Source organism: Morus notabilis, unplaced genomic scaffold (genome assembly GCF_000414095.1).
Source record: "Morus notabilis unplaced genomic scaffold, ASM41409v2 Scaffold1379, whole genome shotgun sequence".
NCBI classification, from domain to species: Eukaryota; Viridiplantae; Streptophyta; class Magnoliopsida; order Rosales; family Moraceae; genus Morus; species Morus notabilis.
Genome location: NW_010360711.1, coordinates 270,147 through 295,829, shown reverse-complemented (window position 1 = coordinate 295,829; position 25,683 = coordinate 270,147). Strand labels below are relative to the sequence as shown.

Below are 25,683 nucleotides of genomic sequence, written 5' to 3'. Positions count from 1 at the left end.
TTATATATATATATATATATATATATATATATATATATAATAAGTTAGATGGTCAGTGTTCGTACGATAATTAAATCCGTACTCTCGCAACCTAGAACCCTCGAAAGGCACGGTGATTCAAAGGCACTAATGGCAAGGAGCTCTATCTCGTTGTCTCTATCAAATCAGTCCTCGAACTACAGGTAAGGGTAGACCATTCTTTCGGGCCCTAAGATGTAACTAATGTACAGTAACCTTGGGGACTTCCAACCCCGGAGAGCGCCAACGCCTCTCCACTCTTTTTACCTTTTCGGGTTTACACCTAGGGGTGGTAAATGGCCACACCTTCTATTAGCACACCTTTCTCACCGACGTGTCCGGTTTATAATCCTCTAACCATGCCTTTATGTCGAGTTATTCAAAATTATGTCAAATCAGGCCCCACTATATACTACAAGAAAGGCCCACTAATGGTTTATTTTGGTAATATCATATAATAATAATAACAAAACATAATATACAATTTTATTCTTCTTAAAATTAACAAATTAATTAAATAAAATTTCGTAAAAGTTAAGTAATAGAACCCCTAACTCGAAATGGATCCTGGCGACAAGGAGTAACTCACGAAGGTCCCTCGAGAAATTGGGATCACAAACAAGTCTCCGTTCCACCGGTCGACTTTGCCTCGATTCGCGTGCAACTAGTACCAGACGACTTTTCAACGAAGTGAAATTGGCTCAAATGGAGGTCGCCATTGAGTTCATCATGTTGAAACAAGCTGAGATAAAGTCTTGGATCGTCAATCGAAGGTCGGGAATCTGAGAAACGAAGCTTTGCTAGAATCCGGCCACCGACGGCGGCGCACATCGGCGGAGCATCTTGGAGCAAATTTTTATGGTGGACTTAGGTCCTACGCCAACTAAATCGACCATTCTAAGTTCAATTATGTAGTCAATTTCAGAAAATTCGGCCTCTAATACAACAGATCGGGTCAGGCTTTTCAGAAAATGTTGGCAGCTTAAATCTCAAATTTTGGGCCACCGATACCCAGTTCCTACTAAACGTTTTGACACCACGGGCATGAAAAATGGTGGCCAAAATCGATGGGACCACCCTCCCCTACGACGAGCTATAATGGTGGGTTTGAACTCTGGTGAATCGGCAGCAATGGTTGCAGTTGGTGGTCCTGACTAGATGAGCAGCGGCCTGAGTTGTTTGGCAGGGGCGGTGTCATTCACGGCTGGCTGAAGGAGGGAAAACGAAGAAGGCTGCAGTGGCAATTTTGGGCACTCTTAGACGAAGCACTTTAGGCCAGATTCACCGGATATCACCAACACGAAACTTGTTCGTCTCGCCGCTCTGAGTCTATGGGGACTGGAATCACCTCTATCGGAGGTCGAACAAAAAAGCTATGACAATTTAAAGTTTGGGTATTTTTCAGAACTTCGACTGACAAGTGCGGCTTACTCCAGCGGATTTGGCAGCCGTAAGACACCAATATGGACTTAGCTTGATGAGAGCTTTCTTATGAGGAAGAAAAACATACACTAAATTCCTGTCGGGGTTGGTGGCGGTGCGCGAGGAAGAAAGCGTAAGAGAAAAAATTGTGAGGGAGAGAGAGAAAGAAATTGATTGGTGGTGGAGGGGCGGACCGCCCATGTGGCGTTAAATAATTGGGGAATTTGTACATTTTACCTTTGACTGAGACTGGTCATAAAGACGAGTCAAAATTTGCATTTCAACCCCAATTCTCATGAAATTCAAATTCTCACCCACTTTTTCAAGATTTTTACATTTATGTCCTTTAAAATTTTGAAATTTATCCCATTTTTTTTTTGGGTTTTACAGGGTCAATACCAAATTAATAGTGACAGTATTCATATCTGTCTATTCCAAACTTACAACTCCATTAATTTATTACAAGTATTATTAGATGCATACTACGTAATTATCGTGCCGATAAAATAAATAAAGTTTTTATCAAAAATAAAACAAAAGAAATAAGTTAGAAATTTTTGCTTTTGAGTTTTCGGTTAAACGAGACAAGTACTACATTAATTAATTTATCAAAATGCATGTCAATCTAATTACTATTGTGCGTGTAAAATTAGACTCATTATCACTTAAAAATTGGATGATAGTCTACGTAATTTTCTTAAATATTTTTGTATCTTTTTTAAAAAACTAGTTTTGGTACGTGTCGTATTTAGTTATAATTAACTTTTTATATCGTAAAATACAAACAATAATAAGTAAGAAAAAATAGATGAAAATTTTTATTTAGAGATTATGAAAGAGTATATATTAAGTGGTAGTATGTAAGTCCTAGCGAAAATTTCATATCTAACTCCACCACAAAATGTAGACATTAAATCTCAGAAACATCATCTGCTCTTTTTTTTTTTTTTTTTATAAAAAAAAGTATACATTAGTAGTAGTTTAAGTGACAAGATTATGTTTATTTATAGAAATACATGAAACATTCTAAATTATAAGATAATAAAGTAAAAAAATAAATGAATAAATAAAGGATTTAAAACTTAAAAATGAAAGTAAAAAAAGTAAAACACCTAAATACTTACCGTTTTGAACCACGTAGGATGCACACAAATTATGAAATAAAAAAATAAAAAAATAAAGGAGCTAAAACTTAAAAATATAAGGAAAAAAACAAAACACTTAAAACTCATTGTTTTAAACTACCATAAGATGAACAACAACCAAATATATACTTAGGAAGTAGGATTAGCATTAGGATTTAAGATGTATGGAAAATAAAAGAAAGAAATAAAAAAGTTTTAAAAAAACACCAAAAGGGTTATGGAAAACAAAAAAAAAAGTTAAAAGAAAGAGAGAAAAGAGAGAGGGCAAAAAAAGAATAAAATGGTGCGTAAATGACTACAAAAAATAAACAGTACAGTTTTACCTACTATTTTATACATTTAGTATTTATTATTTGGATAAGATAAGATTTAAGTGAAAAAATGTAACATTTTATGGTTCATAAACTACGTTATTTACTAATACATCGTTTTCTTTTTATTTCAAGTTTTTGAAAAGGGAAAAATAGAACAAAAAAATTGAAATAAGCAAAGAAGCAAAACCATTTCTCAAAAAAGAAAGAAAGAAAGAAAGATGATAATCTCTTTTCATAACGTTTTAGATCATCTTATTCGTGTCTTTGAGAGCCAGAAGCATATGTATAATTTATATCTCACATGATCTCTTGTAGAAATACTGAACCGAGTATAGACACAATTAAATGATTTTATGACCAACACAAAATAGAAGAATGTTTTTTTTTCTTTGCAAACAATAAATAAAAGAAGGTTGACAACGGAAACATTTAGGGGACGTTTGTTTCCTATATTCGTCCCTAATTCTGAATCATGAGTTATGGTTCTCTACAGTATTTTTTCTTACAAAAAATATACGTAAAATGAGAATAATTTTGAATCAAGATTTTGATTACATAAACCAAACGTCTTCTTATAATAAAAATTATCCATCTTAACCATTGGTAGAACCTATTATTTTAATCATTAAACTAGATTTTAATAGTGCGAGTGTTCACGTGAAGAAATTTGCAAGCGCAACATTAAAATTTAATCTAACGATTTAAAGAGTTAGCCTACTAATAATAGCTAAAAAAAGACATACAGTGTAATATCACAGTATAAATCCTCAATTAAAAATAAAAATTTTCTAATACATTTAGCGTAGCAATAAATTAAAATTTTATAACTGTTAAATTTATATACTTTTTAATTTTTATAAATTTTTATATAAATTTAATAAATAAAAAATTTGATCCATAAGTATATTAGCGTACTATAAAAAATTCCTTAAAAAGAAAAGAAAAGAAGCTCAACTTCTAGAGGATAAAAATTGACCACCGTGAAAACTACAGCCTCAAAAATAAAAGTGGGACCCTCCGATCCAATTGAAAAGAAATAAGAATATCATATTCTACTGTCCATGTCCCACCCCCTCAAAATAATGACACGTGTTAAGTCTATCAAAAATCACGGGACCCAAAAGCCCATAACCACGTCATCCGTGGCGCCACACTCCCATTCTATATAACAAAACAACCGTACAAGTTTAGCTCCACTTACTGAACACTCTCCAACAGTACCAGACCCAGAGCATGAAAACCATTACTTCTTTCTTCTTTTCGCTCCATTCTCTGGTAATCCTGTTCTGTGTGACGGCCGACCATGGCGTCTCCGGCGAAGGAACAAGCATAGTCTTCACTACGCTCGGAAGGTTGGACTACGCCTTCGACATCTTCACCCTCCCCACCGACCGCCCACCGACGATCTCCAACGAAATCCAGATCACCGACGGCGAGTCCGTCAACTTCAACGGCCATTTTCCTTCTCCCTCGTCGACCTCCTCGCTTCTCTCTCTCTTACCCAACCAAACCCTAATTCAAACCCTCCTCCCAACCGATCCCCCACCTCTGCAACTCATCTACGTCACCGAGAGAGACGGCGTCTCCAGTCTCTACTACGATGTCGTATTCCCCGATTCCCCTACTTCGCGGAGCATCGGAAGAAGGTCGGCACTCGAATTCCCGGATAGAGTTCAGTTTCCTCTTTTGGGAGAGGACCTGATTCAGAACAAGATTTCCATGAAAGACCGGCCTAATTTGGCCGGAGATTACTTGGTCTACATATCGACTCATGAGAACACGGGCAAGCCGAGGACGAGTTGGGCCGCGGTGTACTCAACCGAGTTGAAATCGGGCACGACTCGGAGGCTGACCCCTTACGGAGTGGCCGATTTCAGCCCCTCGGTTTCACCGTCGGGGATTTTGACGGCGGTGGCTTCGTACGGAGCGAAGGGATGGGACGGAGAAGTCGAGGAGCTGAGTACGGACATCTACGTTTTCCTGACTCGGGACGGGACTCAGCGAGTCAAGGTTGTCGAACACGGCGGTTGGCCGTGTTGGACGGACGAGTCCACTATTTACTTCCACCGGAGAGGCGAAGACCAGTGGTGGAGTATTTACCGCGCGATCCTCCCCGTCAACGGCGAGATTTCCGTCGACTCGGTGGTGGTGGAGCGAATCACCCCACCGGGTCTCCACGCGTTCACTCCGGCCACGTCACCAGGCAACAAGAAGATCATAGCCGTCGCCACAAGAAGACCCGACACTCAATTTCGCCACGTGGAGCTCTTCGACCTGGATAAGAACGAGTTCATCCAGTTAACTCGCCGTGTCTCGCCGCGGACTCACCACTTTAACCCGTTCTTCTCGACTGACTCGTCCCGGGTCGGATACCATAAATGCAGAGGCGACGGCAACGGTAGAAAAGGCCCCAAAATTTTACTCGAAAACATCCACAGCCCAGCCTCCGACATCTCTCTCTTCCGAATCGACGGCTCGTTCCCTTCCGTCTCGCCGGACAATGACCGTATCGCTTTCGTGGACTTCCCGGGTCTCTACGCTCTTCCGAATCGACGGCTCGTTCCCTTCCGTCTCGCCGGACAATGACCGAATAGCTTTCGTGGACTTCCCGGGTCTCTACATCATCGATCTTGACGGTTCGAACCGGAGGCAAGTATACGGCGGAAACGCGTTCTCCACCGCCTGGAACCCGGTTCGCAAGGGGGTTGTGTACACCGGCGCCGGACCAGAGTTCGCTCCGGTGAGTACAGAAGTGGACATAATCGCCGTCAACGTAGAGGATCCGGAGAAGATCGTGGTCAAGAAGCTGACGACAAACGGCAAAAACAACGCCTTCCCCTCGCTTTCTCCGGACGGGAATCGGATCGTTTTTCGATCGGGTCAAACCGGGTTCAAGAATCTATACATAATGGACGCTGTGAAAGGAGAGGAAGGTGGGCTCCACAGGCTGACGGAGGGCCCTTGGACGGACACGATGTGCAATTGGTCTCCAGATGGTGAGTGGATCGCGTTCGCTTCGGATCGGGAAAACCCAGGCAGCGGGAGCTTCGAACTGTATCTGATCCACCCGAATGGAACCGGGTTGAGGACACTGATTGAAAGCGGGTCGGGTGGTCGGACTAACCACCCGTGGTTCAGTCCGGATGGGAAGAAGTTGGCTTTCACTTCGGACTACGCCGGTATATCGGCGGAGCCGATCTCAAATCCGCATCATTATCAGCCGTACGGCGAGATTTTCACTGTTAATTTCGACGGCTCTGATGTGAGAAGGTTGACTCATAATTCATACGAGGATGGGACCCCCACTTGGGTGCCCAAATTCATCAGGCCCGTTGATGTGGAGTGGCCTGTTGATAGGCCCCGCTGTGAGTTCGAGGACTTGCACTGGCTCAATGAGATGCCCAAGCCCAGCTATCGTTATGGGCCATCAGACTTGGGCTCAAATAAGGTTCAGTGTGGTGCAAGGTTCTAGTTGTTTGAAAAAACTTTGAAGAACTTGTCTTTTTTTACTGTTGGCTGTAAATTGTAATGTGGAAATATTATGTAATCTATCAAGGCGAGATTGTAACAAAAGTGCAATAAAGAACTACACGGGATTTATAAATTATAATCTAGTTCTGCTGTCGTTTGCTGATTAATTTTTAATTACCATTTTAGGTTTTGAAATTCTGATTGAACAGTGATGAATATGCTCTATTAAAAATGGAAGCATATGACACAAACTCCTCTAATTCTTAAGAGATTTTTAGTTCACTGAAAACGCTTTTCAGTCAGCTCACCCCCAATACCGCACAGAAAGCTAATGGTGCTACGTTAAAAGATAAAACGACAACAAAGAAAAAAGAGGGGAAAAAGGAAAACAAAAATGTACAATTTAGTAGAAAATTGAATTCCATTTCTATTGCATGGAATCAGAACCAGCCACCAATCAGAATTACAAAAGTAATGCCCATTGTGGTTGGTGTACCAACTTAAGTATCCATTGTGGCATTGCTTTCTTCAATTGTGGAAAAACTCTGGAGGGATCATAGGAGGGACGTACTTCTTCGCCACATACTTGTACTGAGGCAGAAATAAACAATGTCATTAGACTTGAACATGGGCCCATTTGTTTTGCGAGTTTGAGTTATGAACTTGAATTGAAAAAGTGAATTTATGTGAGAAAATATTGTAGCACAGAAAGTTGAATTTGAATTTTTATGAGAGAAAACATTGAAACAAAAAGTTTGAGTTGTGATTGGAAATGTAAAACGAATGGGAACATTTAAGAAGATTCAATTTCAGTAACTCTTGCTTTACCTTATGTTGGCTGTATTTCTCCCTGATAGCAGGTAAACTTGAATTGTGGTTGTTAGAGCATAGGCGATGGAGATCCTTGACACACTTACACAAATCTGCTGGCCTGTATAATGTGTAGTGTTGCAAGGTGGAATTCTGTTCCCATGAAGAAAGACTATGGTTATTACCAAGATTTGTGATAATGGGGAAATCTTAAACTTTGTTTAAGTTTAAACATACCCAAGGCCGCTTTGAGGGGAGAAGAATAAAATTGGCCAAGAAAATTGCTGAAGCTGCAATAAGCGACGGAGCGTAACAAAGCATACTGTACTCTAGAAGAGATAGTTCTGCAAGGTAGTTAGCCAAGCACTCCAACTGCATTGATGGGACCTCATTGATCCCTTGAGCAGCTCGGACAAATCTCCTGGATTCCACATCAATGTATCACAAGTTACTTCACAAGAAAGTGCGAATGGGAAGACGAAATTACAACAAAACACAATGTCAAGGCTGCTGATGGCATTACCTTAAGAAACATTTGGTTGTTGGGGCTGTCAATTCAAACTTCAAGTAATTCAAAACAGAGGATTCCATTTGCAAAACCTACAAAATGAGGGGAAAATGCAGTGTGTTAATGGAAGCTTGGGGTAGAGTACTTGTGCAATTTAGCCAAATGAAGGAGAGAGCCCAACCTCTTCCTTGAAATAGGTGTTATCAGTTATGTAACAAAATTCTTCGACCTGGGGTGCGCAAATCTCCTCGTATTTTCTAGAAATGACATAGTTTTGCTCGTTATTAGCACACCTCAAACAGGGTCATAATAGTGTATAACTCAGAAATAAACATGGGGTCTTTTTGTTTCTTACGATGCAATCATCATGCAGGCTACACCAAGCAACTGTAACCGTTGCCTATTCATCACATTCCCAGAGAGATATCGGTCGATGTAATTCACGGTCAAGTACAATGTATCAGGTACAAGCCTGTACTCTTCAGCCACCTGAAATAACAATTGGAGTTTCAGTATTTTTAAAGCCGCAAGAATCCAGTAGAAAAATCAACAGCAATGAGCACAATGCAGCATTGGTTTGAAAGAAATACGCATGCGAAAAACAAATCTGTAGCCATTAAAATGTCCCTTTTCCAAGACAAAAACTTGATCATTACATTACCTCCACAAGCCAATCAATTAGAATTGCCCGCATGCTTGGATTCACGTCTTTCTGAGTTTTCTCCATGAAATCTGTAGAAGGCCTTTTCTTTACCTGAAATCCCAGGTAAAAAAAAAATGAAGTCAGTGAGAACAGACGGACAAAAAATCCAATCATCCAAGAAAAATTCTTTGCAAAGTAAGCTGTATAACATGGGGACAGAATTTAAACCTCAGATGCACGCAAATGCTGGTAAATATCACAAGCAATGGTTGCACAAAGTTGAGGGTCCGTGTAATCGTTATCAACATCAACAACTTTATCATCTACTTCCATTTCCACTAATACATCTCTACTGCAGACATTCCCTGCAAGAAATTTAAACAAACAAACAAATCAATAGATAAATAATAAACAAAGAGGAAGGGAAAACTATTGCAAGATCAAAACCATGAAAGTCAAACAAGTGATGGATAAAAACTCAAACAACATGAACTGTGCGGACATAAACCTGTTGTTTCTGAATGATCTGAAATATATAGGTTGCTGAATGTCTTGCGGTTGATAGAATCAACTGCCGGGGCATCATTATTGTCAACATATTCAACTTCCGGAGACTTGAAGGAATCACAAGTAGACATCGTCTCATCCAAGGAAACCGAGACATCATCAGACTTACTCGGAGACATGTCCATGCTGCACGGGGCAGGAACAGCAACCGTTCTAGGCAGAGTTTCATCACTTCTTGGGAGAGAAGAAGTCACCTTAGAAGGAACAATTATATTTGTTTTGACATTCAAGGACGAATTAGTACTAGTGCAGGCCAGAGGACCCTTTTTCACTTTGGCAATCTTAGTTGTTGCACATGGTACCTGTACATAAATTCAATCCCCATATAACTAATTAGTTCCAAATTTTCAATTTGATCCCAAAATAAAGAAGCTTTCTCCAACATTTTAAAAAAAAAAAAAAAAAAACATATATAGAGAGTAATACAAGCTGAGAGATTGATTCAGTTTCTACATTGCCTTGCCCCTTACAATATATTCTAGTTAAAATCCACAATGTTGCTCTCACTTATTCTGGGCATTTATGAATAATCTTGCTCTAAACTTGTTCAAATTACTCAGCTGAAAATGACCCACGTTCTTTGGTTTCTCAGCAAAGAATTTTTTTATGGGAAGAACTCATAAAGATAGTTCCCTAAGAACCCACAAAAAGCTAAACCCTGTAGAGATAAACTAGGCACAAATATTGAACAAAGAAAATCACAAAAGATTCAAAGATTACTACATGTTTATCTCTAACATTTTCTGGGCAACATTAGAAGGAACAAATAATAATAATAACAATAAATTTGAACGATTAGATTATTACCAAAGTGGAAGGTGGAACGGCGGTCCGTGAGGCGTTTTGAGAGACGGCATTACTCCGATTAGTGATGTTGCCGAGAGGCGCCCGCTTCTTCGCCAAATGCGGCGGCACAGCTGTGGCCTTACTGTTATTATTCCCCACGTTCTCCGACGACGACGAAGAAGCGTGTCGTTTGGCCAACGACGACGTCGTCGACGACGAAAACGACGAACGGCGGTTCTGGGTCGACATTTTCTTGGGCACCAAACCAAACCCACTTGGGAATTCGCGTCCAAGAACCAGCTAAGAGCGAAGAAAACTACCCTTTTAGAACCGAGAGAGACAAAGAAAAAGATTAATCTTGTTTTATGGAGAAGAAGTCGAAAGAGTTTTTAGGCAGAATTCTTGGATTTTGTTGGACGACGCATATTTGAAAAAAAAAGAAACGAGCTTTTTCTTTTTCTTTTTTTTTTTTTTTTTTTTTTTTTTTTTGCACTTGGCAGAGTAGTCGGGGGAGAGAGTCAAGTGTGCCAAGTGAGAGGGTTTCTCTCCTCCTGAATTAAATAAATAAAAAACAAATAAATAGATTGTTTTTTAATTCTGCTTTTGAAGCGGGGAGTTCGTATAATTTGAATTGCGTGAGATCTTGACCGTTGGATCGGCTCGGTATTCGTTAGGAGCGGACAAGAGTTTGTGGGCCCCCACCCCCAAAGGGTTATACGCTCTCCTTGGTTTGAAAAAAAAGCTGCGCATTTGAGACATGACTTTCTTGGTCGCACGGAATCAGATAGAGTTAGTTAATGCACACTAGAGAGTACGAAAAGGGTCAACCACGTGACAGCCTTTTGGGTTTCATATTTGGCAAGATTTAATTGGGCCGTTGAGTGATCTTTAAGTCACAGGCTGTCAGATTAAATTTCTTGTGTGTGCATTTGAATTCGAATTCAAACGGTCAGTGTTAGGAATTAGGATCTTGCTTGGTTTCTTTTCTGGCCTTTGTAATGGCGAGACAGCGTCCACGGTAACCTAATCTAATTCGTCAGTGTCATACATAGAAAAGCTGATCCAGAGAGGTTGTTTGTTTGGAAAATTCGTTCCCTGATTCGAATCATAATTCGTGATTCGCTACAGTATTTTTTTCCACAAAAAATACACGTAAATTGAAGATGGTTCTAATATATGAACCAAACATCTCCCGCCAACGATTATACTTCCTTATATTATTTCTTATTTACACATTAAACACATTTATTATCGTTCATTAAAGCTTTTTTTCTCGTTTTAGCTCATTTTCTAATACCTTAAAGCGCTCATCTGTCTTGTTGATTTGAAATTTGAACTCTTATACTGTACGGATTCGAGTATTGACTTATCTCTAGACTATGGTTGCAACTACAACATGATGCTACATATATGATTGATTTTAATAATTAACATATATAAAATAAAGTTTATAAAGCATACAGCTCAGAAACAATATTCGATGCAATAGTGCCCAAGAATTATATACTTGAGAAGTCATTCTTACACGAGATGGATCTCAAAGGACGACTGCTTACAGACCTAACCGTCGAAATATTTACAATATCAAGTCCAATGAATATGCAATAGGAGTTAAAAAAAAAAATGTTAAGAGTTCAAAATGTCACCACAATATGTGGACAGAAACAATTGTGTGAAGTCAAAACAAACCAGCAGAAGGTGGTAATAACTGGTAATCTTCAGGTGCATCTTAATACAACCAGCAACATGTGAAGCTGTAAAATCTAGTGGCTTAAATCTTGGAAGAACTCCGGAGGTAATGACAAAGGACAGTATTTCTGTGCTACAAATTTGTACTGAAACATAAAAATAAATAAATAAATAACACTTAATAAGCTAACAAGTCACGGGTTATTGTCAATTCAAACAAAGGGAGAGTATATATTGCATACAGGTAATCCACCAAAACAATGTGAATGAATTATTATGTTACTGCTTATTTTTTGCATGCGCATGCCGTGCTACTCTTTTAGATGTGTCATATTATATGTGTGTTTATATTAAACAGAGACGTTGAAAGATACAGAATCTGGATTTTAATATATATATATATATATAGGCAATTCAATTAGTCATAACTGAACATCTCAAGAGGCATACAACGACTATTGAATTTACTGGTGGATGAAAGTTTCTTTATGCCTCTGATTTAAATGTCCCAATGCAATTTCCCCTCGATGTAAATAATCCTAGCTGTGACACGCGTTATCAGATGAATCAAATGTTCAAATTGAAATATCAATTGATTGTATGCAAGAAACACTCTAATTAAATTGTTAATTCCCTTTGACATGGAAGGTCGGGAATTTCCAGTGTCAGTTTCAACAGCAAAACCTAATTTAGAAGAGTAGAGAAGCACTAAAAATAGACTTTGATAATAGCAAATTCAGTACATCTTATAATTTAACTTTAGAAAGGAAAAGAGGTTTTTCTAACCTTATGGTGACTGTACTTCTCCCGAATTGCAGGCAAATTAGAATTACTGCCACTACACCACAGATGATGCAGAGCCTTGACACATTCACGCAAGTCAGAAGCTTGATAAAATGTGTAAGACATCAATGTAGAATTCTGTAGCAGAACAAAACAACTGTATCCCTTAAGTTAATCAAAGAAATAAAAACATCTTCCCAACCAAAAAAAAAAAAAAAAAAAAATATATATATATATATATATATATATATACTTGACCTGGCTCACACCGTCACACGTACCCAAGGTTTATTTACTGGAGACAGTATATATTTGGCCAAGAAAGTAGCAGAAGCCGCTATTAATGATGGGGCATAACAAAGCATGCCATAATCCAGAAGAGATAGCTCTGCAAGATAGTTGGCCATACATTCCATATGCATTGATGGAACCTAGTAAAGAACCAAGTAACACACCACGAACAAAAAGAGATCACAAAACAATGATGGCTGAAAGAAGTTGGAACCCAATACTCTTTGAAGAGCTTTGGTCAAAAGCAGAAGAAAAAGAAAACAATTCGTCAATTCCTTCAAAGTGATGACTGATAACAAAAAGTTACTAGCTTATTGAAACATAAATAGCTTATTTCAGTGTTCTTTGGCCTTATTAAAATGGAGAAAAGAGTTAAACTGACAAACTGAGGCTTTGTCAAATGTAGAGATACCTCGCTGGTCAGTTGAGCTACACAAACAAATCGCCTAAACAATCGTCATGAACAAGAAGTTAATGACCATTCAATAAAATAGGAACTTGTAGTAAACATGTCAGTAACAAAAAGAAAGCTAACGATTACCTCAAAAAACAAATAGCAGTTGGAGCTCCCATTTCAAACTTCAAGTGGTTCAGCACAGCTGACTCCATTTGCAAGACCTGTAGAAATCAAACTGATCTAGATATAATGTAGGATCACTTGGCATTTCAAACTTGAATAAGCATGTAGAAATAGGATATGATAATTGGAAAAGAGCTCCAAACCTCTTCCTTGAAGTACGTATTGTCAGTTACATAACAAAACTCTTCTACATGGGGTGCGGTGATCTCCTCATATTTACTGGAAAGAATGTTATTGCTTCAATTATTACACACTTCATATCTAATAAAATGCTTAGAAAGACACATAGCCGTGCCAAAAGTGCAATCAATCACAAAGGGAGACAGAGTATGTTTATAAGTAAACAAAAGTAAACTATAATCTTACGCTGCAATCATCATGCATGCAACCCCAAGCAATTGTAACCGTTGTCTTTTCATTACAGTGCCAGAAAGATAGCGGTCTATGTAGTTAACAGACAAAAATAGCGTATCAGGTTGTAGCCTGTACTCTTCGGCAACCTAAAATTGAATTAAATTTAAGATAAGTAGATAACTAGTCAAACAACATAAGAAACTTCACTCTGACAAGAAGGAGGATATTGGTAATGAGAAGTTTATCAAGCCAGGGCAAAGCCAAAGTACACTTATCAAGATATGTAGGGGTAACATATCACTGAGAATGTGGATGGATGATGAAGGAACAGAACATTTAGATACCCTAAACCAATATGAACGGAAAGTGATAGACTTACTAGATGTGATTATTCTTCTAAAGATCGTCTTAAGATGATAAACTAAGTTTATGTATTGTTTATTTTTGGCACACTTATGCATTTTCTTTAATTTTGTGATTTTTTTCTTTTACATTCGAAGTGTAGCCTCAGTTTGCTTTGAGGCTTACTCCAGGCTTCAATTGGAGAAAAAACCTCGCTTTCCGATTTAGCCTTTTTAACATTGAAATTTCTTGATTTTAAAGATCATGGCCCAACATAGCTTACCTCCACAAGCCAATCAATCAACATAGCACGCATGCTGGCAGTGATGTCTTTTTGGATCCTTTCCATAAAGTCCAGAGAAGGTCTGTAATTAGCCTGAAACCCAATACATAAAAATGAAATTACCAAGACATCATGCCCGGAACTCTGAAGCCTAGTTGGAGGATTTACCAAAACTCTACTTGAGAACAAAATACATATTCTGACAAATAGAATTTTCTAGACCAGCAAGATTTTTGTGGAAAAAAGCAATTGATGCAAACAATATACTCAAACGTCCATCGTTACTATAAAATTGTTTTTTTAGGCTTCAATATCAGGGAATGAATGGCACACCGCATAGATTATCTGAGTTTCCATGTAGAAACATTAGTTGATAGTAACATTTATTGTGCCTGCATTTACAATACACCGTACATGTTTTAACATTATATCAACTAGCTATGTCCTTGTCCACTTTTGTTCCCTCTTTATATTTTGTTTGACCCAGTAGAAAAAAAAATGAAGAAAAGTAACAACCAAAGAAGAATCTCATAAAAGAAAGTTGGAAGATGAAGAAGAAGAAGAGTACTATGATTGACATCATAAAAATTATAGAACACAAGAAACTATAATGGAGAAAAAAAAATCTGTTTCTCTACTATTCAAAAAAATAAATAAATAGAACCTCAGATGCACGCAAATATTTGTATACGTCAGAAGCGATGGTTGCAAAGAACTGGGGGTTGATCAAATTGTCAATAAAGGCAACTTTATCAGTCGTTTCCACATCAAAGAATACATCTCTATTGCACGTGCTTCCTGAAATCAAAATGAGAAAGCTACATAAAAATGGCAATAAGAGATAATCACTGCATGATTAGATGGTTAGCTAAAGAAGCATTTACTTCCTGAAATCAGAATGAGAACGGCTACATCAAAATGACAATAAGAGATGAGCACTACATGATTAGATGATTAGTCAAAGAATGCTATTAGCGTTTTATGCCCCACATTCGCTAAAATTGTCATCACGCTAATCATCAATCCTAACAAACTTGTTGGAAGCATAGTCCCAAGTAATGTAACATCCAGAGAAAACAAAGCATTAAGCAAGTTTAATTCCTTAAAGAAGAGACCTGGTTTTCCCAAATCTTCGGAAATGCAGAAACTGTTACTTGGCTTTCCCTCAATAGAATTAACAGCTGATGAAACTTCCTCATTATCATCACAATCAAAATCTTGACACTTCAAGGAATCACAAATAGAAAAGTTCCCGTCCAAATAGACAGAAACACCAACTGATCTACTTGGAGAAGCATCAATGCACCTCGGTGCATTAGTTATCCTACGTTGTGCAATAAGAGCGGTATCCCTTATAGTTAGAGAAGCATTGCTTGAAGGAACCCCAATCGTTGGTTTCGAACTCGAGGATTCCAGCAAAGTATGTCTTGAGATGTCTGTACTTGGAATGCAGGCAGAAAATTCACTCTTTGTTTTGGCAATTTTTGCCATACATGGAACCTTCAAGTGCAATTTTCTTAATCATTATCTCAAGCAGATCTTGGATTGATATTTCTTAAGAAATCTACTACGTCAATGTAAAGCAAAAGATCAAAACGTACCGCTTAAAACAAAAAAATATTCAAGATAACAACATCATCCCGTCAACACATACAGATTATTTACCTTTAACAACAAATCAAATACATATCGCTAAACACACATTTACCTATATTTGTACTATTATGGATAAATAAACGAAAAATTAGAACAAATTAGTAGGTATAATCATCACACACATTTTACCTATATTTGTACTACTATGCATAAATAAACGAAATTATAACAAATTAGTAGCTATAATCATCCGTCATTTCATTACACCCAACAAATAACACAAATAATCACCCCCAAACAAAAATTGTCAAAAACTAGAGAAGAAAATACGGACCATAGGCTTCAATGGAAATGATGAAGTTTTCGGACCAGTCTGAGAGCCATTCTTTTGGTTCGTGATGTCTGCGAGAGCCGATCGCTTCTTTGCCAACTGCGCCTTCGACGCCATGACCTTTTCCCCCGATTTATCAGAAGACGAAGTCGTCTTTTCTTGGAAGATGTAAGATAATGGTGATGAAACTAAGGTGATCTTGTGGGGCATAAACCTAATCAGAAATGTCGCACAATGTCGAGAAATTAGTTTCGCTTACAAAATGGTAAGGCGTACAATACACTTGTTCGGTGCTCGTCGAATGCCCAGAATTGATTATTGATGGGGTTAGGGTTTTCGATTTGGGGTTTTTTTCAGAGAGAGAGAGGGGAAGGTGTTGAGAGGAGCGGGAAATGCGCTTCCTTGATAATGAAGAAACTGAGAGCGCGAATACATAGGCTTTTTAAGGGCTGAGAGATCGTGACCGTCTATACGGTATAAGTATATCTGAACCGTTCATTGGGTCGGAAATAGTTGCGGCAGTTTTAAGCTAACTTTTGATTACGAGGAGTACAAATTCTATAGGAAAAAAAATGTTATGTTCTTCATGCTCGAATCTAATTCTAAGTATAATCTAGTTCTAAGTATAATGCTTAGGAAATGATTCTAAGTTCTAAGTATAATCTAGTTCTAATAACAAGTTATTACAAAATTGTTTTAAGAAAAAAAAAAAAAAAAAAAAACTAACTAACTAACTAACTAACTTTTGATTATAATCAGAGTATTTTACACATTTACCTTTAAACTTGTATGGTTTTACAAACTTGACCACTAAACTTTTAATTTTAATAAATAGTCCTTTCAATTTATAAAATTATTACAATATGTCCCATTTTGATAATGATTGTGCTAAATTAGTATCGAAAAAGTATGTTCAACGAAAAATCCAACATCCTAATTCAAACGTAAAATAAAATTTTCAATTAATCAACCTTTAATTCTTTAAATCTATTAAGAAATTTAAACAAATTTAGTAAAATAAACCACATTGCAACGATTCTATAAGTTCAGAAGATTGATTGTTAAAATTAAAAGTTTATAGTAAATTGCTAAACACGACAAGTTAGAAAGGCAATTGTGTTTAAAAAACCTTATAATTATTACTTATTTAAAAATCTCACTTATTATTTCCAAAATTATAATATTATTTTCACATAAAACTGGCCCTTGGCCTATAGTCCCTTTAATAAAATTTCTTCTCTTTTTTTTTAATTCTTAAAAGAGAAAATAGTGATCTAAGTTGTTGTAGGCATAAATCACAACAACAATTAAGAACAATCGCCTCTCTTGTTCTAATTCAAGAATTTTAAACGAGTATGAAAAAGATTTGTGATTGGGTTTATGGTGATTGGATCTTTGGTCGGCGTAAAGGTTTATTGTGATTAGGTTTATAGTTAAAGGTTGTGTATTTAGTAGCTTTATTTGAGGGTCTTAAATGTAAAGATTTATTCACATTAATTAATTATTCAATTTAAAATGATCGTGAACATGCCTCTATGTATCCTAATTGATAACACGTTGAATTTGATTGGAAAACTTATCAAACAAATAAACTAAATATCTTGGAGAGCAAGTAACTCAATCATAATAGGATTCTACTTGTGTCACAAGCCCTTTGTACCTCCCTGTGCCTGGACTTGTGACCTCATATGGTCTCACCACAGTATGTTCTAAAATTCATTTAATTAAATAATCATATTATTTATTTCGAGTGATATTAAATCCTGATAATTCATCTTGTCTTATAAATATTATAAGGATTATATGGGGACTCACGGACCTATAATTCTTAGCTCTAATAAAATTAATAATTAATTAATTAATTAATTATATTATATTAATTCTCAAAAGTTACTCTACTAAAAACTTGGAATTGCACTCTTGAAATTATAAACATAATTTACTTCTAAGAACTTGAAGTGTCCATTCAATATAGTCATTACATATAGATTAATTCTCAATAAATAATTTATAATTAGAGCTAGGTAAAATTCGTTATCCTATCTAATTACATATTTATCCTTGAGTACCATTGATTCTCTAATGAATAGTATATTCATAAAACACATTCATGAATACGAGCTCGTTACTTATTTAAGTACGAATTATTTATCTATTTCTTCAAAGAAGAAGGAATGGATTCCATCTCGTATATTAGCATTCATGGCTATCCATTTCATCACGTTTCTAAGATACAAGAAATATGATTTAAGATCTCGAAATTCGTATCAAGTGAGTCAAAAAATACAAATTCATAAATAAGAATCTACTAATAACTCATGATTAAGATCATTCTATATATGACAATCGGTAGACTCAATTTTGATTTTCTATAGTTAACGAAAATTATCAAAAAATTAAATTGTGTCTATGTCACAGTTCTACATAATCTTATTATGCATAATACACTTATTCAATATCCCTCTATATTAATGATGCGGATAACACTATTCTATTCTTAATAGGAACGACGTGTATTAGTAATGTTTTAATTAAAGATTTTGAAACTTTAATTAAATTCGTTACAAACATTATTTCGATTATTATCCTTAAATATTTTCCTCTCATATATACCACTTATATACAATATTTAAGGCCACATAAATAATCACAGAATTTTCAATGATATTTATAAAGTATTCAATAATACATGTACATAAATAACAAACAAACTATTGTATTAATTAAATAATAAATATCTTTATTACATCTCATCTTTTAAAGACATTATTCCTAATAGGATTGCACAAATTAAAAGTAAATCTTAATTCAATTCGAAAAAATCTAAATTGATTACCATGAGGCTCCAACCTCACCTAATAAAATAACCAAACAATAACAACAACAATAATAAAGATTTTGTGGATTGGACTTCGCACAATAATGAGTTTATTATTTGGCCATTTGAATTTACAAATATTTTAGGCACATTTTTGAACTATTCTCATGTGTTATAAATGAATATAGGGAATGGTTGTGGTACCATAAGGCTTATTTGCGGTATTGATAACCTTTATTTTTTTTTTCAAATCGTCAGATTGAATATCAATAGCTCCAGATAATGTCTCTATGAAATAGGGAAAAAAAATTTCAATAATAACCTTTTTTTTAATATATTTAATAATTTTTAAAAAATGAAAAATACTTATAAAAAGTTAAATTTGGCCAAAATACACAACAAAATATCTCGCTGTAGGCCACACTCCGCACACTCGTCGCAGATCGTCATGCATCACCGCGCGTATGACAACGCCACCCCGACCAAACAACTCTCTCGCCGCCGATCTATAAAACCCAACCGTTTGTTTGTCAAATATCGGTTGAAATCGCTACCGCCACCGCCGCCCCTTATAAGTCGTGACATAACCATATTCGCGTCTAAGTATATGTTGCGCGTTGTCAGGCACCACTACCGGGCATCAACTCAAACCTCTCCGTACAACAAAGCCCAGTGGTCTTACTGCTATATCTTACTAGAAAACACTGTCACAAGCCACCGAGAACCCACGATTCTCCGTCCTTTGCTCTGATCAATGGCTGCCATCAGGCGGAAAGGTCACTCTATTTCTCTAGCGACGGAATCAGACTGCAACTCCATCCACCCTTTTCGGCGGGATTCCATCATGACCCCTCTCTCTCTCTATGGAAGGCTTTTTTTTTCTTTGTTCTTTTCCTCTAAAGTGTTGTGTTAATTGCCTGATTTTATCTTACGGTTATTTTGGTGCATCCATTAAAATTTCAACCATTAAAAACAAATATAATTTGTGCAATATATACAATATCAATAATAGAAAGCAACTCGCGGTATTGTAATTTTTTCCATGAATATAAGCTATGATTGGTTCTCAAAATTTCAATTGAGATGATCAGTAAAGAAGACAAAAAGGGGAGGTTGGTAAAAGCTCAAATGACATACGATTGAGGGTCGTGGTGTAATGATAAAAACGTCCTTATTAGATCTTTTTATCTATTCTTTCAGGATTTGATACTCCGTACCCGTGCGCGGGGGTTGGTAAAAGCTCAAACGACATGCCATTGAGGGTCGTGGTGTAATGATAAAAACGTCCTTATTAGATCTTTTTATCTATCCTTTCAGGATTTGATACTCCGTACCCGTGCGTTGCTGTCCTGTCCCTTGTGAGAAATTAAGTGAGCCTCCACATGGCACACAAGATGGAGAAAAGTGAAAACTAATTAGATGGTCAATAAGATACTAGTTCAAGCCCTTTTAACGTACTCGATAATGCCGCAGGGGGGGAATTCTAAAAGCTCAAACGACATACCATCAAGAGTTGTGGTGTAATGATAAGAACGTCCTTATTAGATCTCTTTTATCTATCTTTTTAGGGTTTGATACTCTGCACTTGCGCACAAGATGGAAAAAAGTGAAAACTAATTAGATGATCAATAAAATACTAGTTCAAGTCTTTTAACATACTCAATAATGCTGACATTACTTGCTATAGCTAAAAGAGTTAAAGGAGATTGGCTTCGTTCACTTCGCAGATTCGACTTTTCAATTCGAGTTGATATGTGACATTTTTTAAGAGCTTTTTACTGTAGTAAAAAAAATTAGTCAATAATGCTGACATTACTTGCTATAGCTAAAAGAGTTAAAGGAGATTGACTTCGTTCACTTCGCAGATTCGACTTTTCAATTCGAGTTGATATGTGACATTTTTTAAGAGCTTTTTACTGTAGTAAAAAAATTAGATGTGACATTTTTTAAGAATTTTTTACTGTAAAAACTTAAAATTAAAAACTCGAATTGGTGAATTGAATGAGGTCAAAGTACATCACCATATTCTTTTTTTCGAGTAGCAAAGAAAACTTGTTGCCCTTTCCAGAATTTTGCTTCATAAACAGCAAATAGACGTCATGCCCTATCATTTTTATTTTTTCTATTTTTCTATTTAAAACTCGTCGTTTTTCCAAATCGCAGGAAAATTAAAGCGGGAAAGCAAGGAAGCCCTAGAAAGCGGGAAGCGGAGAGAGGAGAGAGAAGGAAGAAAGAGATGGCGCCAGTTATGCAGAGCTCTCAGCCATGGGTGGAGAAATAGTACGATCTCTCTCTCTCTCAATCTCTTTTTCATTACCCATTTCCTCTAAATTAATTTTAATCGCTCATTTTTCCGAATTTATTATGTACATATTTTGATCTTCGATTGATTTTGCTACGTTTTTCAGCCGGCCCAAGCAAGTAAAAGACGTGGCTCACCAGGACGAGGTGGTCCGGGTCCTCACCAACACCCTCGAAACCACTAGTGTAATAAATTTTATGCATAACTTCAATCGATTCAGTTTACCAAAACCATATCCTTGTTTTTTTTTCTGATTTCCTGATTTGATTTGATTTTTTTTAATTTTAAATTTTTGTAATTTCTCTGGGCAGTGTCCGCACATGCTTTTCTACGGCCCGCCCGGCACCGGAAAAACCACCACCGCCCTCGCCATCGCCCACCAGCTTTTTGGGTTACCCTCTTGCACTCAATCTCACAATTTCCAATTTCCTACTATTATTATTAGTTTTTTTCTTATATATATTGTAAACTTGTAAGAATTTTATCTTTTTATACATTTTTTTCAGCGTTTTCTGTTTAAGTAAACATGAAATGATAACACATTCTTTTTGCGGGACTGGCTCATTTTCTCGAGAATTAAAATGGGGCTAAATGATTTGGATGCTTGGAATGTTCTATGCCAGTTCCTGAATTTTGTTGGTGCATTTTTCTTATTATGTTTTCTAAATTTATTCTCACTGTTTGATTTGCTGCTGAATTAGATTATGGTCAGTGATCACCCTAGTTGTACATGTGGAAATTGTAAGATATGCAAGTCTAGAGAGCTTTTATTTGTTTTGTTTTATCTAAATCATGTTCGTTTTTCTAGGCCCGAGCTGTACAAGTCTAGAGTTTTGGAGCTCAATGCGAGTGATGACCGTGGTATCAATGTTGTTCGAACAAAAATCAAAGATTTTGCCGCTGTTGCGGTGGGTTCTGGCCAACGTCGAGGGTTCGTTAACCTTTTCTTTATCAGACTTGCTTGATCTGCTTAATTCTGCCAAAGCTTCTTCATAGATAGTAATATTATTTTCCTGGCGGAAAACTTCAGGGTTTATCCTTGTCCACCATATAAGATCATTATTCTTGATGAGGCGGATTCAATGACTGAAGACGCTCAGGCATGTTTATTATCTTTGTAACCACCCTAATACCATTTTGGTGAGAATTACTAAACAATATCCTGTTCCTTGCATTCTGTTGTACAGAATGCCCTGAGGCGCACAATGGAAACTTATTCCAAAGTCACAAGGTTCTTTTTCATCTGTAATTACATCAGCAGGTATGCATACCTTTTTCTCTGGTTTGTTAAAATCTGGTGTTATGCGATTCTTCGTATTCTGTTACATAATTTTAAATGCAGCATGGTGCCTTCTGGCAGTTCATTATCTTCTTCCTTCAGTTTCTTGCATACAAATTATGCCATTGTTTCTGAAGATTTATTTTAGTTCATTAGTTGTGACTTTGGGGCCTATGTGAAAGTCTTTATTTCTTATATTCCTCTTGTTAATTACTATTATTAACAGTTTGGAGTTTCTCATCTGCATGATTATCTTTATGTAGGATCATAGAGCCGCTTGCTTCAAGGTGTGCAAAGTTCAGGTTCAAGCCACTTTCAGAAGAAATTATGACTAGTCGTATATTGTACATTTGCAATGAAGAAGGCCTGAATTTGGATGCAGAGGTGTGCATACACTGGCCTAAATGTTTGTTTTGGAAATTTTGAGATCAACAGAATGTTCTTCATTGCATTGGTTTCAGTTTTTTTGATACTATGTCACGAACTACATAATGCCTATTGCAGGCTCTTTCAACACTGAGCTCTATCTCACAAGGTGATCTTCGTCGGGCTATTACATACTTGCAGGTAAGAGGTTCTGTTTATTTAACTTCCAACTACTGCTTTTACTCACATCTCAGCTTTCTTGGACGGAATACAAGTTGGTGATATCATTTCAATTTATACACACAGATATGTAAAGAGTTGCTCCTCCTAGTTGTTTGTGTTCTACGCATTCCATGTGATATTAATGAATTTTTTTGAGGAAAATGCGTTATATGATTTTTTTTTTCTTTTAATACTCTTTCCATATAGCAAGGATTTTGGAATTTGATATCATATAGCATCTTCAAGGCTGTAATATGCTTTGCGCCTGAAAATTTTCTATGTTTAGTAGAGACAGCTTGGTTACGAATAGGACAAGTGCTAATATATAGTTTTCCTGTCAACTGTTTTAGATCTTTGTTTCTTATCCTTGATAAACAAAATTATTGTTCATTTTGGAATATTGCAGTCAGCCGCTCGCTTATTTGGATCTTCAATTTCTTCGAAGGACCTGATAAGTGTTTCTGGGGTAAGTTGCAGTGATGTATGCTTTTAAATTTCCAAAACTTTATTATCATTTTACAAACAAGAGATTTGTACTAGATTTTATTTTGCCTAAATTTTAAATTTTTGGTGAACAATTTTGAGCTATTTCTTTCAGTTAACTTTGTTGCTATGCTTGGGTTGCTGGTTTTGTTTGACACATCTGAAACTAATATATGGAAAACTCTTTTTCAGGTCAAATAAGTAATCTTTTAGTTCTTCTTTTCATATTTCCTAAATTCCAGTTTTTGTATAGTGATCTTGTGTTTGAGCATAGAGTGCTTTAATTAGTAAGAAATAATGTAAGAAAGTTTTCTGGAAATAAGATATTTGGTTCCCGTGAGCATACGAGTGTTTTAAGTTGAATCCTGAAAGCAATAATCATTTTCTAAGTTGTTCTGAAATCCCTGATGTTTTCTGACTTACCAATATGCACTTTCAGGTTATCCCGCAGGAGTTTGTTGAGGCACTTTTTGCAGCTTGTAAAAGTGGTAACTTTGATTTGGCCAACAAGGAAGTCAATAACGTGATTGCAGAGGGATACCCGGTTTCTCAGATGTTTTCACAGGTCAAACGTTTGTTATCATAATTAATGAGTTAGTAATCTGTTACTGCTGTCTTAGATACGTACTAAAACCATGTTGCTTTCAGTTATTTGATGTAATTGTTGAAGCGGATGATTTATCAGATGAACAGAAGGCTAGAATATGCAGAAAATTGGGTGAAGCTGATAAGGTAACCCTTCAGGGAATAGCTTATTCTTGTTTCTTGGGATTATTTGCTTTTTTGTCTCAAGTAAACTGTTGAGGCTTGCACTTTTAATTTTACCTGCTTTCTGGATTGCAGTGTCTTGTTGATGGTGCTGACGAGTACTTGCAACTGCTCGACGTTTCTGGCAACACAATGCGAGCTCTTTGTAACATGTCCGAAGAATTCTCGTATTAACAATTAGGTTATCTGAGAAGCCAGATCCAGGTTTGTTTAAGGGATTTTGTAGAAACAACTCAAAACTGAAATTCTTTAATCAGGGGGAAACAATCATATTGTCCTAATCAACTGCTGATATGGTTTATGACTCACAAATGATCTGTGCAATTGATCACTCCGATATCTCGGTAATCAGCCTAGGTCTCAAAACTAGCCTAGCTAGTCTTGGTCACCCACATTGATGCTTCAGACCTCGCTAATCGAAAAGGTCAGCGAATTGCCGAACGTGGTATAAACTTGCTCATTTTAATTTGACTATGGAAATGGTGAAAGCAAAATTTTCTATTGCTGAGCATACCCATTTTTATCCATTAGGACCTTAATCTGTCCCCTTTTGTCCCCTATTTCTTCACAAGCAATTCTGTCCTGTCAAACACACATTCTATAGCTAATATTTGGCATGCTTAATGTATGGCTTGAAGCATAATTATGGCATGCTTAACTCGTGCCAGCAGTCATAAGTGGAAGCCATGATAAGCTCTCCGTTATCAGATACAGAATTGTCGTTAATGTACTCACGCTTACATCATGATAAGCAGAATTGTCGTTAAGTGGAATTGATTTTTTCTTGTTTTTAAAAATGTTTTTGCACGTCTTTTACTGTACGAAAATGAAAACGATTTATAAACTGTGTCTAAATGAAAATGAAAATAAAAAATAGTGAGAATGATTTATTTGAAGGAATTAGAAAATGATTAAAAGTTATTTTTTTTGTTTTTATTTTTTTAATACTTATCAATAATGTTATAATATATTAATTAATAATTGTAACAAATATGATTTTATTTTTTTATCATATTTAAAATAATCTCTTAAAAAATAGCGTGTGTTTAGTTGATAGATTCGTACTATAATTTGAATTATAGTTCGCGGTTTGTTATAATATTTTTTCTCGCAAAAAACACGTAAATTGATAATAGTTCTGAATCATGATTTTAAATCTATGAATCAAACGTTTACTAATACAATTTTAAAATGTATCAAAATAATTCTTAAAATACTTTCATTTTTATTTCTATATTAAAAATAAAATTATTTTAAAAACGTTATGAAAACTCTGTTTATTTTATTAATTTAAATTTTATTATAGTAAAAACTCTTAAAAAAGGTCACATTTAATTTTTTTATTATAATAAAAAATTTTCATATAAAGTCACATTTTAACTCAAATTAAAAATTTAAATTAATAAAGTAAACAGATTAAAAACTTAAATTAACAAACTAAACGGATCTTAAAAGTGCTTTTTATTTTGGTCTTGGAATAAAAAAGTGGAGGAGCTCAAAAGCATTCAAATT

At 36.0% G+C, this 25,683-nt stretch overlaps 4 protein-coding genes across 4 annotated transcripts; 2 read left to right on the top strand and 2 right to left on the bottom strand.

Annotated features, from left to right (window-relative positions):
• Nucleotides 1-4,079: 4,079 nt before the first annotated feature.
• Nucleotides 4,080-6,472, top strand: LOC21396561. Its single transcript, XM_024164943.1, has 2 exons — nt 4,080-5,429; nt 5,494-6,472. The coding sequence occupies exons 1-2, from the start codon at nt 4,133-4,135 to the stop codon at nt 6,369-6,371; spliced, it is 2,175 nt and encodes a 724-aa protein (XP_024020711.1). The 5' UTR covers nt 4,080-4,132; the 3' UTR covers nt 6,372-6,472.
• A 275-nt stretch (nt 6,473-6,747) lies between these two features.
• On the bottom strand, nt 6,748-10,125 carry LOC21396560 (cyclin-A1-1). Its single transcript, XM_010097128.2, has 10 exons — nt 9,706-10,125; nt 8,840-9,200; nt 8,560-8,696; nt 8,350-8,442; nt 8,044-8,177; nt 7,870-7,945; nt 7,704-7,780; nt 7,418-7,601; nt 7,199-7,333; nt 6,748-6,961 (listed from the first exon to the last, which is right to left on the bottom strand). Exons 1-10 carry the CDS (start codon nt 9,931-9,933, stop codon nt 6,899-6,901), a joined length of 1,488 nt encoding a protein of 495 aa, XP_010095430.1. The 5' UTR covers nt 9,934-10,125; the 3' UTR covers nt 6,748-6,898.
• A 1,236-nt stretch (nt 10,126-11,361) lies between these two features.
• Nucleotides 11,362-16,283, bottom strand: LOC21396559 (cyclin-A1-4). Its single transcript, XM_010097127.2, has 11 exons — nt 15,937-16,283; nt 15,122-15,506; nt 14,671-14,804; nt 14,007-14,099; nt 13,394-13,527; nt 13,171-13,246; nt 12,989-13,065; nt 12,860-12,893; nt 12,438-12,587; nt 12,160-12,294; nt 11,362-11,519 (listed from the first exon to the last, which is right to left on the bottom strand). The coding sequence occupies exons 1-11, from the start codon at nt 16,141-16,143 to the stop codon at nt 11,448-11,450; spliced, it is 1,497 nt and encodes a 498-aa protein (XP_010095429.1). The 5' UTR covers nt 16,144-16,283; the 3' UTR covers nt 11,362-11,447.
• Nucleotides 16,284-20,822: 4,539 nt separating this feature from the next.
• On the top strand, nt 20,823-24,905 carry LOC21396557 (replication factor C subunit 2). The gene is made up of 12 exons (XM_024164954.1): nt 20,823-21,031; nt 21,160-21,238; nt 21,365-21,444; nt 21,862-21,984; nt 22,084-22,153; nt 22,241-22,314; nt 22,596-22,716; nt 22,837-22,899; nt 23,327-23,386; nt 23,843-23,968; nt 24,052-24,135; nt 24,247-24,905. The coding sequence occupies exons 1-12, from the start codon at nt 20,988-20,990 to the stop codon at nt 24,343-24,345; spliced, it is 1,023 nt and encodes a 340-aa protein (XP_024020722.1). The 5' UTR covers nt 20,823-20,987; the 3' UTR covers nt 24,346-24,905.
• The last annotated feature ends 778 nt before the right edge of the window (nt 24,906-25,683 follow it).